At 42.1% G+C, this 21520-nt stretch overlaps 1 protein-coding gene across 2 annotated transcripts in view; it reads right to left on the bottom strand.

The window, feature by feature from the left end:
* Window positions 1-386: 386 nt before the first annotated feature.
* LOC110520213 (NEDD8-conjugating enzyme UBE2F) overlaps window positions 387-21520 on the bottom strand; it is an 88185-nt gene continuing 67051 nt past the window's right edge. For both annotated transcript variants that reach the window (XM_036974604.2, XM_090229947.1), the window contains 3 exons: window positions 17357-17389; window positions 14956-15018; window positions 387-2144 (listed from right to left, as the gene is read on the bottom strand). In XM_036974604.2, the coding sequence (XP_036830499.1) occupies window positions 2094-2144; window positions 14956-15018; window positions 17357-17389 (147 nt within the window). In that variant the 3' untranslated portion in view covers window positions 387-2093. The remainder of the gene's footprint in view (window positions 2145-14955; window positions 15019-17356; window positions 17390-21520) is intronic.

A 21520-nucleotide genomic window follows, 5' to 3' on the forward strand; every position in this document is an offset into this window, starting at 1 on the left:
TCTGCTTTCTTTCTTTCTTTATTTTGATGATGTGGACACAGGCTATTTTTTTTTCATTCACTATTGTTCAAAGGAAGGAGGTATCATGTCTCATATTGCACTTTAATTTAACAATTGAGTATTGAATATTTTATTTTAAGATTTTATTTTATTTGTGTTATTTAAGTAATAAATGGAAAGCAAAGTTATTTGTCTGTTATTTTTTTGCTGATCTGAAAAATCATCCGCTCTGCAACCCAAAACCGTGAGTTTTGTGATCTGTTGCACCACTAGTTATAACATTGCAAAAAAACTCTCAATTAACATTGTTGCCAGCAATTACAATCCATGAATGTGTGATAAGGACATTGAATGTGGAAAGAAAGAAAAAACACAATAAGTACATGTTTTTCCTTATTATATCCTCTTTAATATATCTTAAAAAATGGATATACAATCTGAGAAAAAAAAATGAGGATTTAAACTGAGGAACAGACAGACCCTCCCGAGCCCCACAGAGAATTAGGCTAGCTGGACCAGTAAAATAAGGAGTGTGGGGCTAGGAACCAGAGCATGCTAAAAACAAGTCACATGAACCCCTGTCCATTTGAACACACACACACACACACTTCTAACATACCTACTGTAAAATACACCACCTCCTGGCCACATACATTTTGCCTCATGCAAACATGTGAATACAATTTTTTAATACAGTGATGACACTGAATCTAACGTTCCAATATGCACACATACAGGCACAAAGCCAGCCCAGGCAAAGCGAAGCAACAAACCCACACACTCAAAGATCTACATATCTCTCAGACACACACACACACACACACACACACACACACACACACACACACACACACACACACACACACACACACACAGGGGGACATTCAGACACATGAGGACATGCATACAGAGGAGACCCCACTCACTTGCCTCAAAACAGAGGACTCTCATACACAACCTAGCAGAGAAGAGAGCCCTCGTATTCCCTCTACCTCCATGGGGGCAGAGGAGAATGCATGAGGGTGGTGGGGCCTAAGAGAGTGGAAGGAGAAACGTCAGGATGGAGGGATGGAGCAAGACAGACAGACTATCAGAGGCACAGTGCCCTCTACGCTTGGCTTCCCCAGAGGTCAGGGGAGCTGAGATAAGGTCAAGGTTCAGGTGTGGTGGTAGAACTTGTACTGTGGTACAGCTGGAGTCTTTTCCTAGGAGCTTGATCTGGACAGTGTTACAGTGTGTCTGGGGCACCGGTAAATTGTGTTCCCCCTGTGGATGAGTGAACAGAACAGACAGAAAGTGGGAGTGTCTGAAGTGGTACCCTATTCCCTATGTAGTGCACTACTTCTGACCAGGGCCTATAGGGCTCTTGTTAAAAGTAGGGCAATATAAAGGGGTGCCATTTCAGACGTACGCTGAGTAAAGTGGACAACAGAATGGGGACTGACTGGGTCGGTGGCACTTGTCATTCACATGCTGTCTGATGAGGTGGGTGTGGGCGGGGGAGTGCAGGCCTTGAATGAGTGACATAACAGAGATGTTGTTTTTCCAGCTGTGTGTGTTTCTGTGTGGCTGGGTGGGTGTGCATGCACAACCAAGTGCTGTGTGTTGTGAGTAACTAGTTGAGTGCGTTTGCTTTTCAATGTGTGTGAAGGGATTGTGTGTGTGTGCATTTTCTTTGCAACCAGACATGGCAGGCACTAGAACTGAGAAACACTAACAGAATCTTTCTCTTTGATTCGTCAATTCCTAAATAACAGCTAAGTGGATTGGTTAAATCCCGGGTCCTCACTGCCACATGCGCTCACTATTATTGGCTCAGACACACAGAGAGGCCCCGTCATTGGACAATCCCTGCGGTGACGCAGCATGATTACTCTAGGCCACTCAGGGCAATTAAAGCATAATCCCTCAAACTTTTAAAAAACAATTTTTCTTGTAAATCTTTTTTTTTCTTTCAGCGTCATTGTATTGCAGTCAGGGCGTGTCAGCAATGTGCAGCGGTTGGTTGGTTGACGAGACGTTAGGGGGCGGGGTTCAGCTGCGCAGTCGAAGAAAGGGGGGGTTGCAGGCAGCCGGCGCAGCTGACGCAGTCATCATCTGGCATAGTGCTTGATGTAATCTTGAACCTTATTACGGAAATCCTCCTAGAACAAGACACACAAACAACATCAGTGAGCTTTTCTGGATCTACTGTATATCCTTGTTTAATTTTTACAAACATCTTACCTCCAACTGCTCTGAAAATCTTTAGGCCAATATACAGTGTGTTCATCAGTTTAAATGACTGAGCGAGACATTCAATAACAATGCAGTAAGCTGCATCAGGGGTTGATGGCAGTGATACAGTGGGATGAAAACATTACCAACAAACCCTGCGCACTTCCTGTCAAGCAAAACATGATACGACCACTGAGGGCACGGCTACAACAAGAGCTATGAAAACATTACCCGCAGAGCGTCTGTCCAGCCAGGGAATACGGTCCCCATTGCCAGACTGTGGAGATGGAGGTAGATATGGAGGGCCATGCTGCACTGCTAAAGCTCTGGCTCTGGGTAAACAGCCTCCAACAACAAGATGCCTGAGAGGAACCCAGGAGGGCTCAGGATTCCTCAATTAGCTCTGCTGGCCTGTTGTTCTGTACCCAGTACCAGGCTGTAAATAACCCCAGTCTACAGGGAGTCTGGAGGAACACAGTGAACAACCCATCTTTGCCTGTCTGTGACAACCTCGGTTTCCCCAGCCGGTGTATACACAGTATCTGGGCCTAATTGATCCTGCTGAATGGAATGGAACACTATAGTGCAGTACCTCCACTACAGAACTGGGGAGTTAAAGCCTGGGCCAGAGAGAGTGTGTGTGTGTGTGTGTGTGTGTGTGTGTGTGTGTGTGTGTCAGAGAGAGAGAGTGTGTGTACTCTGTGCGTAGAGTTTAAATTAAATAAAGTCAAATTAATTCCCAAAAGCCTGTCTGGGGACAGTTAGATGATTGAGAGGAGAAATGGGGCCAGGTTGGCATGGCAGCGTACGTAGCGGCACAGGTGGCAGGAGCAGCTCAAGGCGATTGATATCCTTGGCTCTGTTTGTCTCTCCTGGGTCAGCTTGCCCCCTGCCCTTTTCCTTTTCCAGGGCCAGCTTTATTAAACCACACCAGCTCAGGTCATGCACAGCACAGCACAATTCTGAGAGCAACAACAAACGCATCCAACAAAAGCCTATTTTCTTCTCTTCTCATTAGTGGTCCAGGATTTGGGTTCGATTGGGAATTGATGAGGGTAGAAGGGGGCGGAGTCCACTAAAAGACTACACAGCCCTGGTATCAGGAGCCAAGGCAAGTGAAAGAAGCAACTGTAAACTCTCCTCCAATCTGCACAGGGACATCAACGCATTATTTACCCATCAAGCTCCAGTTTCACAGATGCACGTTTCCCAAGATAGGATTAATTCCTTTGAGAATAAGCTCAGAATGAGGCTTGGTCAGGGCTGGAAAAGGCCAGAAGAGTCTCAGACAACAACAACAATGTCAACCATGCCAACAACAACTTATGGAGATAAGCGCGAGACATAATGCTTTAAAATGGTGACGACTTAAGGACAATGTGTGTGGCCGACTTACAATTGACATTTTAGTCATTTAGCAGACGATTTTATCCAGAGAGACTTACAATTAGTACAATACTTAGTTCCTAGCATGCCATCTAAAAGAGCCTGTGCCTGCTACTCAATAGCTTACTTTACCCTCAGGGAAAAACAATTAGCTCTACAGATCTCGCTCTCTGTCTGACATTGCATGAAAGCTTGTATGTAAATGGGGATGAATATCACAATCAGACGGCTGGTTAGTAACCTGCTTTTTGAGTCATAATCCATCCTACTGGGTCTCTACAGTCCAGAGGGCAGATGAAAGCCAGAGGGCAGATGACCTGGGGGGTAGATTATGACGTTGATCTTCTGTGAAACTCCAAGGACGTGGGGAGGACAGAGACAGACACTGATATGAAGGAGGAAAGCAGTGCGGAAACCAACCAAACAAAGCCTGTAGTTGAAGCAGACACTGACTGACGGACTAGCGTTAGCGGCCATCCATTAGTGAACTGAACCATGTAACCTTTCCTACTGAATTAGCTCACATCCTCCCAGCAGGCAGGTACACCAGTGTTCAAAACACCTCTTCTGTTCAAAACACCTCTTCAAGAGGTAAATTAATTAATGCAAATGGCTGTACTTCGCCTTGGGTGGAATGTGCTCCAGCTTTACAGTCAGGCTATAGCAACAGAGCAAAGAAAACATCACTACGTTAAAGAGCCCTCAGCACAGCTAGGCAGACAGAACAGACTTAGAACGAACAGTTAGAACAGGGAGCCCGGAACACTCCAAGCTGAGACCTTGGGGATTCAACTGCTGCACCCCCCCCCCCCCCACACACACTTTACATAACTCTGCAGCCTTGCTAAATATTTTGGCAGCGAGCTGAGCGCAGCACAGAGCTTGAAATAGCCCCCCCTACGTAGGTCTGCGTATTAATCTGCCCCATTATAACAATCTGAAGGCTTTGTGGTCGTGTGGGCCTTGCCTTTCTTCCCTGGCTAAAAGCGTTTTGAAATACCTCTGTATGCAGAATGTTACAAAGAAACAGATATTTGGGGGGAGACTTATATTAGGTTATACTACGACATAACACGACATAACACAACATAACAATGGAGATGAATGATGACATTCAGAACAGTTCTTTGACAAACAAGACAATGTCCTCAAACTAATTCAAAAGTAAAAATGCAGATATACTCAACCTAGTCTTGCATATTTATAAACCATTTCCCTCAGGGAATAGGTCAAAACTACATACTGTCCCTCCCCTGCTACAGCGAATACAGGAAAAGAGACAAGTTGAATTTCCTGTCAGATTGCATCAATGTCACTGTTTTGACTCCCAGGGACATGTCTATTACACACGACTGGCAGAGATGACATGCACTCTGAAACCCTCAGTCACTCTTTGGTTTGGCCATTCAGACGTTTTCAGAAACCAAACTGACCAATCAATGGCCTTCAGTAACCCTGTGACATGATTTGTAACACCCAACAAGGTTACTTCAGAACACAGGGCTGCATGGCTCCTCTCCTCCATGACCTTTACATTTACATAGTCATTTAGCAGACACTCTTATCCAGAGTGACTTACAGTTAGTGCATTCATCTAAAGATTGCTAGGTGGGGCAACCACAATGCTCAGTCATAGTAAGCAAATGTTTTCCTTTAAAGTAGCGATCGGCAAAGTCAAGTGCGGGTGTTCGTTCACAAAAGGCTGTTGGATTATTTCAGATACTTGACCTTTTTGTACATGTCATCCAGAGATGTTCGCCACTGCACTGTTGTGGGACAGTTTGGAGCATCTGTAGTCACCTCAAACACTCACCCCTCCAGCTCAAAAAGTCTGATTGCCCAAATTGGATGTGATCTGGCCAGATGGGAACAGACCGCTCAACACAGCATTAATGTGAGTCTACTGTGTGCTAGACCAGCTGCACACACCACCACTGCTACAGGTAGGGTAGGAGCAGCAGTCAAGCTATGTAAAAGGCAATCACATCACCTGAACACCAACTCAGCAGATGCCGTCAGGGTAGACCGCAGGGGTGGGAGGGCGGAAGGGGTGGAGTGGTAGAAAACGAGACCTCCTGATGGCACTCATCTCGCACTCTATCACTTCGAATCCCCCTCTTCCTCTTTCCTCCCCATCAGGACTAGGGGTAGAACATTTCAGAGCCCTCGAGCTCACCTGGTAACGTGATCAGTTTGTACCGATTCAGGTCAGATCACGTCAGGTAGAACTAGCTCTGAAGGTGGCCCACAGCCAGCAAGGTGTTACAAATACTAGATAGTCTAACAGAAGATCACACAGAGGCCAAATGAGCTAATGATTTCAAAGAATTATTGACAGAAAGTTGACAAAACTACAACATTTCCATACCGTCAAAGTTTTCACTTCACAAAACTGACACGGTCTATACTAAGCGCTAAAGATCACCGTGGTTCAACCATCCAGAACCAGACCCAGTCACGTGTATGCTGGGTTGTTTTCACTTGCAAACAAACAGCCAGTTGATTGGCTATTGATCCAGTGTGAGACAGATTGTTAGCACAGTAAAGATACTGGTCCTGGGGTGGTTGGAGAGCCATAGATCTGCATTAGGATGCAGTCAGAAGACCACAGGGTCCCTCAAGAGAGAATTATGCAAGGCCTTCGTTAAGCCATCGGACTGGGGATCATCAATGGTGCAGTATGGCTGACCATGCTAGAATACCTGAGTGACTAATCATATCAGTCAAAACGTGGCTGTTAGTTTGCTGTGGCCAACCTTAAATCTACCATTTTCTGTGGCATTGCAATAGTTAATGTGACATCCAAAAGTATTTGGACAGTGACACATTTGTTGTTGTTTTGGCTCTGTACTCCAGCAATTTGGATTTAAAATGATACAATGACTAGGTTGTAGTAGAGATGATCAGCTTTAATTTGAGGGTATTGTCATCTACATCAGGATCAAAATACAGTACTTTTGTACGTAGTCCCCCCCATGTTATGGAAATAAAAGTATTCGGACAAATTCAGGTATACAGGGTATTCGGGAAGTATTTAGACCCCTTGACTTTTTCCACGTTGTTACAATACAGCCTTATTCTAAAATGGATTAAATCTTTTTTTTTTCATCAGCAATCTACACACAATACCCCACATTGTTGCAAATGTATAAAAAAATAAAATAATCACATTTAGATAAGTATTCAGACCCTTTACTCAGTACTTTGTTAAAGCGATTACAGCATTGAGTATTCTTGGGTATGACGCTACAAGCTTGGCACACCTGTATTGGGGACTTTCTCCCATTCTTCTCTGCAGATCCTCTTAAGCTCTGTCAAGTTGGATGGGGAGCGTCGCTGCAAAGCTATTTTCAGATCTCTCCAGAGATGTTCAATCGGGTTCAAGTTCAGGCTGGGCCACTTGAGGACATTCAAAGACTTAGGGTCTGTGTGTTTAGGGTCGTTGTCCTGTTGGAAGTTTAACCTTCGCCCCAGTCTGAGGTACTGAGCGCTCTGGAGCAGGTTTCCATCAAGGATCTCTCTGTACTTTGCTCTGTTCATCTTTCCTTCGATCATCACTCGATCTCCCAGTCCCTGCCACTGAAAAACATCCCCTCAGCATGATGCTGCCACCACCATGCTTCACCGTGTGGATGGTGCCAGGTTTTCTCCAGACGTGACACTTGGCATTCAGGTAAACGAGTTCAATCTTGGATTCATCAGACCAGAGAATCTTGTTTCTCATGGTCAGAGTTCTTTAGGTGCCTTTTGGAAAACTCCAAGCGGGCTGTCATGTGCCTTTTACTAAGGAGTGGCTTCCATCTGGCCACTCTACCATAAAGACCTGATTGGTTGTCCTTCTGGAAGGTTCTCCCATCTCCACAGAGGAACTCTGGAGCTCTGTCAATGTGACCATCGGGTTCTTGGTCACCTCCCTGACCAAGGCCCTTCTCCACCGATTGCTCAGTTAGGCCAGGTGGCCAGCTCTAGGAAGAGTCTTGGTGGTTCCAAACTTCTTCCATTTAAGAATGATGGAGGCCAATGTGCTCTGGGGACCTTCAATGCTGCAGAAATGTTTTGGTACCCTTCCCCTGATCTGTGCCTCGACACAATCGGAGCTCGGAGCTCTATGGACAATTCCTTCGACCTCATGGCTTGGTTTTTGCTCTGACATGCACTGTCAACCGTGGGACCACTAGGCAGGGTATCCTAGTGGTTCGAGCGTTGGACTAGTAACCGGATGGTTGCAAGTTCAAATCCGAGCTGACAAGGTACAAATCTGTTGTTCTGCCCCTGAACAGGCAGTTAATAACCCACTATTCCTAGGCCATCATTGAAAATAAGAATTTGTTCTTAACTGACTTGCCTAGTTAAATAAAGGTAAAATAAAATAAAAATATAGAAAAGGTGTGTGCCTTTCCAAATCATGTCCAATCAATTGAATTTACCACAGGTGGACTCTAATCAAGTTGTAGAAACATCAAGGATGATCAATGGAAACAGGATGCACTTGAGCTCAATTTTGAATCTCATAGCAAAGGGTCTGAATACTTATTTTTAATATATTTGCAAAAATATCAAAAAAATTGTTTTTGCTTTGTCATTAAGGGGCATTGTGTGTAGATTGATGAAAATCAATTTTAGAATAAGGTTGTAACGTAACAAAATGTGGAAAAAGGGGTTCGAATAGTTTCCGAATGCACTGTATGTGTATTAAAGTCATCAAAAGTTTAGTATTTGGTCCGATATACCTAACACACAATGACTACATCAAGCTTGTGACTCTACAAGACTTGGAATCATTTGCAGTTTGTTTTGGTTGCATTTCAGATTATGTTGTGCCCAATTGAAATGAATGGAAAGTATTTACTGTTCCATTTTGGAGACACTTATTGAAAAAAGAAAACGTGTTTTAATCTGAACACTTCTACATTCATGTGGATGGTACCATTATTATGGATAATCCTGAATGAATCGTGAATAATGAGTGAGAAAGCTAGAGGCAGAAAGATCATACCCCCAAGACATGGTAACCTTTTACAATAACAGGGGAGGTCAGCATTTTTGTGGGGGTATGATATTTATGCCTTTCCCACTCATCATGCATTCATGATTATCCGTAATGTTCAGAAACATGTTATTTCCTTATTTACAATAAAAGTGACTAAAATAACACACTACATTATTTACCATTGGGCACAACATAATCTGAAACACCTAAAATGGGGGGACTATGTACAAAAAGTGCTGTAATTTCTAAACCGTTATGGATGAAAATACCCTCAAATTAAAGCTGACAGACTGCACTTTAACCTCATTTGGTATCATTTCAAATCCAAGGTGCTGGAGTACAGAGCCAAAACAACAAAATGTGCCATTGTCCAAATACATTTGGACCTCGCAATGACATGTACCACAATGACATGACAAAGTATAAGTCCAATATGCTTTTGTGTTGCTGACAAAGACATAAGATAAGGTCAAGAAAGTCATCATGCCTGGCTAATCATCGGCCTCTTTAGTTTTAAGGTCAACAGTCAAATGGCAGCCCCGTGTGGGTTCAGTCTGTTTCGTTCTGGTATGTTCCATCTTCCACAGCACTACTGTATGCCCCCCCCCCCCCAATGCTCTCTGACAACGCAGTCAGAGAGCATTGAGCACTGGGGGAGTTCCACTTTAAGCCTACTCTCTCTACGGTTGTTGCTGAACCAACAATAAAGCTGGAAAAAGGGCTGTTTCTCAGTAGGAGGTCAGATCCATTTGACTGGGTGGCTGTTGTTTTTCCTACTGTGGGATGGGGATTCTGCAACACCACTGCTGCAACATGACTCCGTTACTATTAAAAGCCCTAGTTTCCTCTCAGAGAGAGGGAGAGAGAGAGTTTGAGGCCAAGCTTCCTGTGACGGGACAGTCAGCTGGGAGACCGCTGCATCAGTATGGTGATTACATGGTCATTTAGCATCAGTATGCTATGTGGCGGACGTGTGAGCCGTGGTTTCCCAGTACCCTCTGACACACATCTCACAGTTCCCTCCGCACAAAGACTTGATGTTCAGTCGGCATGCCACAAAGCTACAGAGTCAGGGGAGACCAAGAAATTGGACACTCCTCACGAATGCCACGGCCCTCACGTCGAGAACCACAAACTGTGAACGTCACACTCGGCAGGGGCTTGCGAGAGGCAGCTGGGACAACTACTGTGCATATCTGTGTTAGTGTGAGGGAGTATGTAGAGTACATGAACCCCTGCTCCTTTGCTTTAAGTTCCTTGGCGTCCACATCACTAAGAATTTAACATGGTCCACACACCCGCATAATCGTGAGGAGGGCATGACAGCGCCTCTTCCCCCTCAGGAGGCTGAACATATTTGTCATGGTCCCTTGGCTCTTCAAAAAGTTCTGCAGCTGCACCATCTCGACTGGCTGCATCACCGCTTGGTATGGCAAATGTACCGTCCTTGACCTCCGTGCTAGAGGGTGGTGCATACAGCCCATTACACCATTGGGGCCAAACTCACTGCCATTATGCTGCAATAGTTTGTGTCGGGGGTCTAGGGTCAGTCTTATGTCTGGAGTATTTCTCCGGTCTTATCTGGTGTCCTGTGTGAATTTAAGTATGCTCCCTCTAATTCTCTCTCTCTCTCTCTCTCTCTCTCTCTCTCTCTCTCTCCTCCCGGAGAACCTGAGCCCTGGGACCATGCCTCAGGACTACCTGGCCTGATGACTCTGCTGTCCCCAGACCACCTGCTCACGCTGCTGCTCCAGTTTCAACTGTTCTGCCTGCGGCTATGGGACCCTGACCTGGTCACCGGACGTGCTACCTTTCGACCTGCTGTTTTCGACTCTCTCTCTCTACCGCACCTGCTGTCTCTAACGCTGAATGCTCGGCTAAGAAAAGCCAACTGACATTTACTTTTATTTGTAATAATGACAATTACAACAATACTGAATGAACACTTATTTTAACTTAATATAATACATCAATAAAATCAGCCTCAATTTAGCCTCAAGTAAATAATGAAACATTTTCAATTTGGTTTAAATAATGCAAAAACAAAGTGTTGGAGAAGAAAGTAAAAGTGCAATCTGTGCTATGTAAGAAAGCTAACGTTTCAGTTCCTTGCTCAGAACATATGAAAGCTGGTGGTTTTCAATATTCCCAGGTAAGAAGTTTTAGGTTGTAGTTATTATAGAAATTATAGGACTATTTCCCTCTATACCATTTGTATTTCATTAACATTTGACTATTGGATGTTCTTATAGGCACTTTAGTATTGCCAGTGTAACAGTATAGCTTCCGTCCCTCTCCTCACTCCTCCCTGGGCTCGAAACAGCAACACAACGACAACAGCCACCATCGAAGCAGCGTTACCCATGCAGAGCAAGGGGAACAACTACTAGAAGGCTCAGAGTGAGTGACGTTTGAAACGCTATTAGCACGCTAACTAGCTAGCCATTTCACTTCGGTTACACCAGCCTCATCTCGAGAGTTGATAGGCTTGAAGTCATAAACAGTGCAATGCTTGACGCACAACGAAGAGCTGCTGGCAAAACGCGCCTGTTTCTGCCTACCACCGCTCAGTCAGATATATATGCTGCTGCTACTCTGTTCTTTATTTTTAATGTTATTATTATCCATCCTTGATGCATAGTCACTTTACACTTTATTAAATTAATATATATATATATATATATATATATATATATATATATATATATATATATATCTCGAAATGGCCAGAAAAAAAGAACTTTCATCTGAAACTCATCAGTCAGTTCTTGTTCTGGGAAATGAAGGCTATTCCATGCGAGAAATTGCCAAGAAACTGAAGATCTCGTACAACGATGTGTACTACTACCTTCACAGAACAGTGTAAACTGGCTCTAACCAGAATAGAAAGAGGACTAGGAGGCCCCGGTGCACAAGTACACTAGAGTGTCTAGTTTGTGATACAGACGCCTCACAAGTCCGCAGCTGACAGCTCCATTAAATAGTACCCGTAAAACACCATTCTCAACGTCAACAGTGAAGAGGCGACTCCGGGATGCTGGCCTTCTAGGCAGAGTTCCTCTGTCCAGTGTCTGTGTTCTTTAGCCCATCTTAATCTGTTCCTTTTATTGGCCAGTCTGAGATATGGCTTTTTCTTTGCAACTCTGCCTAGAAGGCCAGCATCCCGGAGTCGCCTCTTCACTGTTGACATTGACTGGTGTTTTGCTGGTACTATTTAATGTCAAAGTGGAAATATGTTTTTAGAGATTTTTACAAATTAAAAATGAAACTCAAATATCTTGAATCAATAAGTATTTCAACCCCTTTGTTATGGGAAGTAAAAAGTTCAGGAGTAGACATTTGCTTAACAAGTAGCATAATAAGTTGCATGGACTATGTGCAATAATAGCGTTCATCATGATTTTTGAATGACTACCTTTTCTGTACCCCACACATACAATTATCTGTAAGGTCGAGAAGTGAATTTCAAACAGATTCAACCACAAAGAGCAAGGATGTTTTCCAATGCCTCGCAAAGGGCAACATTTAAAAAAATAAAAAGGTAGATATTGAATATCCCTTTGGACATGGTGAAGTTATTAATTACACTTTGGATGGTGTATCAATCACCCAGTCACTACAAAGATAGACATCCTTCCTAACTCAGTGGCTGGAGGGGAAGGAAACCTCTCAGGAATTTAAAACATTTCCAGAGTTTAATGGCTGTGATAGGAGAAAACTGAGGATGAATCCACAAAAGAAGGAAGCTTGTACAGAGTAAAAATATTCCACAACATGCATCCTGTTTGCAATAAGGAACTAAAGTAATACTGCAAAAAATGTGTCGAAGCAAGTACATTTTTGGGGCAAATCCAATACAACACATTACTGAGTAGCACTCTCTATATTTTCAAGCATAGTGGTGGCTGAATCATGTTATGGGTTATGCTTGTAATCATTAAGGACTGGGGAGTTACAGGAGAAAACATAAACCTTTCAGCAGGACAATAACCTAAAACACATGGCCAAATATACACTGGAATTGTTTACCAATAGTGGCCTAGTTACTGTTTTGAGTTAAATCGGCTTGAAAATCTATGGCAAGATAGATATCTAACAATGCTCAACAACCAACTTGACAAGAATAATGCTAAAATATTTCACAATTCAGGAGTGCAAAGCTCTTAGGGACTTACCCAGAAAGACTGTCATCACTGCCAAAGGTGATTCTAACATGTATTAACTCAGGGGTGTGAATATTTATGTAAATGACCTATTTCTGTCATTATGGCGTATTGTGTGTAGATGGGTGAGATTTTTTATTTATTTTGAATACATTTTTAAATCAGGCTGTAATACTGAAAGCACTGTAGGTACAGTGACACTATCAAGGAGAACCTGTTACAGTAGTGTATTAATGGCAACTTAACTAAAGGTGGTCTGACACAGTGCTTCCTAAACTGTGGGTTATACAATCAGGCCCCTATTGATTTTATAAAAATGTTGAGCATAAGAACACAGCATTTGCCATGTCAAAATGCGTACAATTCCCGGAAATTAACGTAAAGACATCAACATTTTCTCTCAGCTCCACAGCAAAATGTATAGAATTATATTTTTTACTTATTATTTGGTCTGTTGATGTTTTTTCACCGCTCAACCATCATGGTTGGTCTCGACTCAAAAAGCAGCTCAATTGTTGGGTCACGAAGCAAAAACGTTTGGGAACCATTGTTCTAACACAAGAGGACTTCTTTCTCCCTTCCTTTTATTTTAACTCACCTTTGCAACAAAAAAAACAGCCCAGAGTGTAGTTAAAAGGCAGTGACATGTTTCCCTGAGTGTTTGGAAGCCCACTGTGTCCACTACTCTCTCTGTAATTGGTCGGAAAGGCTCCTATGAACAACAACCTTAAGGCGTCTTAGGTTTGGTTTGCTCTTAGCAGAACTTGGCAAGGCAAAGTGAACGTCTGTGCCTCTCATAGTAACAAAAATACCCTTTGTTTGGAAAAAGAAATAAAGGTCCCTCGAAACGCCATAGCCAGTACACACTTCGTCAAAATTATAAATCTGTAATTATTATAAGGAAGAGGGAAAGGAGAAAAAGAAGGGAAAGGAGAAGAAGAAGGGAAAGGAGAAGAAGAAGGGAAAGGAGGAGAAGGAAAAGAAGAAAGGAGGAAAAGGAGGAGAAAGAGGAGGAGAAAGAAGGAGAAGGAGAAAAGAAAAAGAAAGAAAAGGAAAAAAAGAAAAAGGAAGACAAAAAAGCAGAATGAAAAGGAGGACGGAAGGAAGAAGACTGAAGGAGGAGAGATTACTAGAAGTTTTCCCTTTTACCTGTGGATTAATTGTCAGAGTAAAGTTCTACAAAGATAAAGGAAAAAAAGACCTTGTGCATTTCAGGTAAAATAACAACCCAATGTTTATATCCCAGTACAAATTAGCTAGGAACAGCAAGCTAGCTAAATGTCCATGAATGTTTAATGTGTTTCGACTTGTCCCCAAATGAATATAGTTGGTTCACAGTTCGCTTTGATATTTCAACCTACGTGTCCTGATCGCGTCTGTTGTAGACGGACAAAATCAACAATGCGTGCGTGACCGGTGAAATCAGCATGTTAGAAGGAACACGGCTCAGGACTGAAGAGACCAGAGGAATCCATCCATTGAAATCAATAGTTCCTGTAGGTCTTGTCTCGTCTCCGCTCCAACATTAGTTTGGCATATTCCTTCCTTCACTTACTTTCTCTGGCCTCTTTTCCTCTGTTTTATGTTCCGCTAGCCCAGTCTGGGTTTTTGGACGAGGCTTGGGGTGTTGGTGTGTGAAACCAACTAGAGTGACCTTATTAGACTCCACTCGACACAGGCAGAGAGTGTGTGCTGAAGACTGTGCAGATATCGACCCGCTGCGAGTGGCAAACAGTAATGAGGCATCAGGCATGATCTTAAATGTAAACCATAGCCCTGCTGTTGACATACTAAGCTGCTCATGCTCTCTGAAGTTTAGCATACACTGTCTGTCTGGGGACTGGGGAGTACTGCAAGCCCCAGCCGAGCACCACTTGGGAGGGAGTGTGAGAGGTCCCAGAGAGGTCTGTCTCCTGCCGGGCATGGATAGCCCAGGCAGAATGAGACATGGCGTGAATCACAAATGGCACCCAATTCTCTATATAGGGCACTACTTAGACACACAGTGAGACAGACTACACAGTACCCAATGGTTGTGAACGAAGTGGTCATTAGTGAGTTCTACAGAATAGCCCCGCATTCCACTTCTAGAGCTTTCAGACCTTCTAAACACGTCCTACTTACTGCTGCCCATGTAAGGTCATGGACAGGACATAGGGAAGATGACCTCCCTCCAGGTGGGCTGGTTGGTGTCATTACCTTATCGCGCAGATGATGCTCGGCCGCGTCGATGTTCAATGGGTCATCGAAGTTCAGTAGATCCTGAATGAAATGAAAGAGAAAATGAGCTTGAGTCAGCAAAAGTTTACTAAAAACAGTTTCAGATCAACTAAAACCCGCTAACCCAGATGAAAACAACAAACGTAACAGTATCAAACAACATTTGCCTGACTAACAGCCACTGGCAGTATGCAATGTCACCCTGGATTTAAGTTAAAAGACAAAGTAGTGTAATTAGCCGGTTGCCGTAGAGACGGCGTGCGTGGCGGGCGAGGCGCGGTGTGTTATTAAGGAGATAAAATGGCGGCTAGGCCTGTGTGTAGAGCGCCTCACTTCCTGATTAAGAGCTAAGCCTCAGGGCATGACTGAGCATCAGGCTGCATCATCATTGTGGGAAGCAGCCAGGAGAGGAGCGAAAGATATGCTATCAACCCAATCAACCAAGCAACAACAGTCGCTTACAGGAACACTTAACACGCTCATTCTCCTTACCTACCTGCTTTCTCCTCAATGTTCACAGAAAATGCTTGGGGAATTGCTCATAAAAACGGGTTTGTATGGTTTTATAAATAAAATAGATAGGCTTTACAGTAACAACTCAGTCTATACCTGTTGTCATAAGCATAGAAACACATTTTAACATACAATGCATTTGGAAAGTATTCAGACCCCTAGACTTTTTTTACATTGTTACGTTACAGCCTTATTCTAAAATGGATGAAATTGTTTCCCCCCCCCCCCTCAATCTACACACAATAGCACATAATAACAAAAACAGTTTAGAATTTTGTGCAAAAAAATAAAATAAAACTGAAATATCACATTTACATAAGTATTCAGACCCTTTACTTAGTACTTTGTTGAACCACCTTTGGCAGTGATTACAGCCTCGACTCTTCTTGGGTATGACGCTACAAGCTTGGCACAGCTGTATTTGGGGGGGTTTCTCGCATTCTTCTCTGTAGATCCTCTCAAGCTCTGTCAGGTTGGATGGGGAGCAATGCTGTACAACTATTTTCAGGTCTCTCCAGTGATGTGCGATCAGGCTCTAACTGGGCCACTCAAGGACATTGAGACTTGTCCCGAAGCCACTCCTGCGTTGTCTTGGCAGTGTGCTTAGGGTCGTTGTCCTGCTGGAAGGTGAACCTTCGCTCCAGTCTGAGGTCCTAAGCACTCTGGAGCAGGTTTTCATCATCTCTCTGTACTTTGCTCCTTTCATATTTCCCCTCAAAGTTTTTCTGCCGCTGAAAAACATCCCCGCAGTATGATGCTGCCACCACCATGCTTCACCGTAGGGATTTCAACCAGACGTGACGCTTGGCATTCAGAATAAAGAGTTCAATCTTGGTTTCATCAGACCAGAGAATCTTGGGGCAGCAAATAGCCTAGTGGTTAGAGCGTTGGGCCAGTAACCGAAAGATAGCTAGATCGAATCCCGCGCTGAAAAGGTAAAAATATGTATTTCTGCCCCTGAAAAAGGCAGTTATTAACCCACTCTTCCTAGGCCATCATTGTAAATAATAATTTGTTCTTAAATGACTTGTCTAGTTAAAGAAACGTTAAATAAATAGGTGCCTTTTGGCAAACTCCAAGCAGGCTGTCATGTACTGAAGAGTGGCTTCCGTCTGTCCACCATAGCATAAAGTGCTGCAGAGATGGTTATCATTCTGGAAGGTTCTCCCATCTTCACAAAGGAACTCTAGAGCTCTGTCAGAGTGACCTCCCTGACCAAGGCCCTTCTCCTCCGATTGCTCAGTTTGGCTGGGCGGCCAGCTCTAGGAAGAGTTTTGGTGGTTCCATACTTCTTCCATTTAAGAATTATGGAGGCCACTGTGTTCTTGGGGACCTTCAATGCTGCAGAAATATTTTGGTACCCTTTCCCAGATCTGTGCCTCGACACAATCCTGTTTCAGAGCTCTGCGGACAATTCCTTTGACCTCATTGCTTGGTTTTTGCTCTGATAACTGTGGGACAATATATTATAGACAGGTGTGTGCCTTTCCAAGTCATGTCCAATATATTGAATATACTACAGGTGGACTCCAAGTTGTAGAAACACCTCAAGGATGATCAATGGAAACAGGAGGAACTTGAGCTCAATTTCGAGTCTCATGAGCTCAATTTCAAGTCCCATAGCAAAGGGTCTGAATACTTATGTAAATAAGGTATTTGTTTTTTTATTTTAATAAATGTGCAAAAATGTCCCCCAATAAATTCCGTATTGTCATTATGGGGTATTGTGTGTATTTTTTTAATATATTTTTTTACTTAGAATAAGGCTGTAACGTAACAAAATTGGGGAAAAGTCAAGGGGTCTGAATACTTCCCGAAGGTACTGTAGATGTCAAATGGTTTTGATTTTTAAAAAAAAGGTACTTACGGTAAACAAGGAGTTCAATCCCCAGACTACATCCTGAAAGACACAGAAGCAACAGACAAAACATCAGCAGACATCCATAGATCATCATAGTTGTATGTCCCATTAAAAGTCAAACTAAAACTTGTCAGTAATAACCAGGCCAATCGGTGAACATTTTTGAGCCAACAAATTAACACAAACAAAATCGTTGAATGCCCTAATTGGATATCATCTGATTAGTTCTATTGTATCTAATGAAGATGGAACATTTTCTAATTATGCAAGTGGTTTGCCTCTGGGAACGTATTAGGCAAATATCATTGATGATTAAAACACTGAAGAACGGTATGATAGGTATTCATTAACATATATATTTTGAGGACATAAAAAAAAAAAGAGGACACTGGCTCTTTTAATTGAGCGTCTCCGTCTTTGCAAAGGGTGTGTTAATTCATGAATCATTAAACATAATGAGATGTCGACAGGCGACGTGTAAACAATGACCCTTACAAAATAGCTCTTAATGTATTAATGTATGCTAGCATCACTTAGAGGACGTCAGTGTGGACATTCAACTCTATTCCCCTGCCAACTTATAATGCCATAGACTTGTGCCACATGGAGGTTTAATACGTATTGACACATTCTGGAGAATAAACGAACTGATGGGGGGGGGAAAAACAACATGTTTTTGTTTTCTATTTAGTTGTCAGTTGGCTATGAGCTGAGATTTGTGAGGAAAGTAATGATCCAAAGCCCTGTCCAGTTCCAAATGTATTTGTTTGAGTAACAGGGTTAAAATGAGGACACTCCTCAGGGAATGAAAGGGTCAAATATAGTGTACTCCATAGGGAGTCATAAGGTTAAATCAAGAACACTCAGTTAAATCAAGTAGACCCCACAGGGAGTGATGTATGGGACCAATATCAAGCCAAATGTATTGTGAACACACAGCATGCATTTTGTATGTGTGTATCATGATCTGTACAAATTATTACCAATGCACAAATGTAAATCACTGTCCACAAACAAACACCTTTTGATTTGTATTTGTAAATCGATATATTGCATTCCAAAAAAAGGTATACCTGCAGATATGCAGGTCATTTCCAAGGGTCTTAAGTAAAATTAATTAAAATTAAAATTAAGTAAATTAAGTAAAATGACTGCCATAAAGATTTGCTCATAGGAGAGATATTGCGGTGTACAGTTGTATTAGCTGGCCCAAATAGTTTAATTAGCTGGCGTGATTTTTACCGGATTTTTTCATTTGTGGATTGGTGCTTATTTGTACAGATCATGATACACGAATACAAAATGCATGCTGTGTGTTCAATACATTTGGCATGATATTGATGGGGTTAAACCAAAGACAGTCAATGCATTGAAGGGGAGGATGAGAATGAAAGGCTCATTAGAACAAGGAAACACTACTGTTAGTGGATACCAATCCTAACGTGGAATTTCTAATGGTAGTAACTACACATTGTTTTCTGCGAGGCATACATCTGCTTTTCAAAGGCGATGGGCCCAATTTGCTCTTATCACTTTGCCATTTCATTATAAAACAAAGGATGGTGCCATCCAAAAGCAGAAGACAATTGATTGCAAGTGAAGAAATAAAACGTACTTGGAATAAAAACAAATATTTTCCTGGGCTGTGATGCAAACTGCAGTGCTGGCAGAGGCCATGTTTGACAGTTGGTGAATTTGCATTTAAATGAAATATAGGGAATACCTTTCTCTACAGGACCTGCCCTCTATTTTAATGATCTTATACCTCCATACGGTTGATCCCCCATCTGGGATATTTTTTTCAACAAGATCCAGCTCTTGACCTTGAAACAACTACTGTGCATAATTAGCCTGATGTTTAAATGCCTTACAAATATCTGACTTGATTCTAATGCAGGACCCACAGCTTGATGTAGATCATGATAAATAACAATACACAGAAGTAGTGGCCTATGACTTGTTACCAATGCACCGTCCATCAGATAGCCTACCGTATCCGTTTAGAATGATGAATAAGAGAACCAACAACACACATTAACAAATAGGAAGACAGTCACCAGTCATTGCTCTTCCTCTGTTCCTGTTATTTCTAAGGTGAAATCCTACAGGGAAACTAACCCGCACTAACAAAGTGATAAGGATAACATAACCACTTGCATAAGCCAAAGGAGTCTATTTTCAGTGAATAGTGAGACCGTGGGAGAAATTGTGGAGGAGGAAGAACTGAGGTTATGAAAGAGAAATGAGAGCACTTTATATTGGCAGAAGTGTTGGGCATGTGAGTGGTGAATAGGATGGATAGACAAATTAGGAAAAACTATTTTTGCCAGGCAGGCTGTCACTCCAAAATGAGTCAAGTATGCTGTGTTTGTGTGTGAGATAAACAAAGCTAAATGTGTGTGTATGCCTATCTATTTGCACAGATGTGCGTCTGAGTGACTATGTTCGTGTGGACAGTCAGTGGTGTAAAGTACTTAAGTTAAACTACTTTTAAATATTACTTAAGTCGTTTTTTGAGGGTATCTATAATTAACCATTTATATTTTTGACAACTTTTACTCCACTACATTCCTAAAGAAAATAATGTACTTTTTACTCCTTACATTTTCCCTGGCACCCAAAAGTACTTGTTTAAGAACAGGAAAATGGTCTAATTCACACAGTAATCAAGAGAACATCCCTGGTCATCCCTACTGCCTCTGATTTGGCAGACTCACTAAACACAAACTCTTTGTTTGTAAATTATGTCTTAGTGTTGAACTGTGCCCCTGGCTATCCGTAAATAAAAAAAAACAAGAAAATCGTGTTGTCTGGTTTGCTTAATATTTGACATTTAAAATTATTTATACTTTTACTTTTGATACTTAAGTACATTTAAAACCAAATACTTTTAGACTTTTACTCAAATAGTAATTTACTGGGTGACCTTCACTTGAGTCATAATCTTTTAAGGTATATTTACTTTTCCTCAAGTATGACAATTTGATACTTTTTTTCCCCACTGTGTACAATGCCGTCAGAAAGTAATCATACCCCTTGACTTAAACATTTTGATCTGTTACAACTTGAATTGAAAATGGATTAAATAGAATGTTCTCACCCATCTACACACAATACCCCACAATGAGAAGGTGACCACATGTATTTAGAGATTTCTGAAAAACGTATTGAAAATAATACAGAAATCTAATTTACAGTGCATTTGGAAAGTATTCAGACCCCTTGACTTTTTCCACATTTTGTAACGTTACAGCCTTATCCTAAAATTTATTAAATAAAAAAATTTCCTCAATCTACACACAATAACCCATAATGACAAAGCAAAAAAGTTGTTTTTGACATTTTTACAAATGTACAGTTGAAGTCGGAAGTTTACATACACCTGAGCCAAGTACATTTAAACTCAGTTTTCACAATTCCTGACATTTAATCCAAGTAAAAATTCCCTGTCTTAGGTCAGTTAGGATCACCACTTTATTTTAAGAAATAATAGAATAATAGTAGGGAGAATGATTTATTTCAGCTTTATTTCTTTCATCACATTCCCAGTGGGTCAGAAGTTTACATACACTCAATTAATATTTGGTAGCATTGCCTTTAAATTGTTTAACTTGGGTCAAACATTTTGGGTAGCCTTCCACGAGCTTCCCACAATAAGTTGGGTGAATTTTGGCCCATTCCTCCTGACAGAGCTGGTGTAACTGAGTCAGGTTTGTAGGCCTCCTTGCTCGCACACGCTTTTTCAGTTCTGCCCACACATTTTCTATGGCTTTGTGATGGCCACTCGAATACCTTGACTTTGTTGTCCTTAAGCCATTTTGCCACAACTTTGGAAGTATGCTTGGGGTCATTGTCCATTTGGAAGACCCATTTGCAACCAATCATTAACTTCCTGACTGATGTCTTGAGATGTTGCTTCAATATATCCACAATTTTCCTACCTCACGATGTCATCTATTTTGTGAAGTACACCAGTCTCTCCTGCAGCAAATCATCCCCACAACATGATGCTGCTTCACGGTTGGGATGGTGTTCTTCGGCTTGCAAGCCTCCCCCTTTTTCTTCTGAGCATAAAGATGGTCATTATGGCCAAACAGTTCTAATTTTGTTTCATCAGACCAGAGGACATTTCTCCAAAAAGTACTATCTTTGTACCCATGTGCAGTTGCA

Source organism: Oncorhynchus mykiss, chromosome 3, assembly GCF_057628025.1.
Source record: "Oncorhynchus mykiss isolate SJ-2025 chromosome 3, ASM5762802v1, whole genome shotgun sequence".
NCBI classification, from domain to species: Eukaryota; Metazoa; Chordata; class Actinopteri; order Salmoniformes; family Salmonidae; genus Oncorhynchus; species Oncorhynchus mykiss.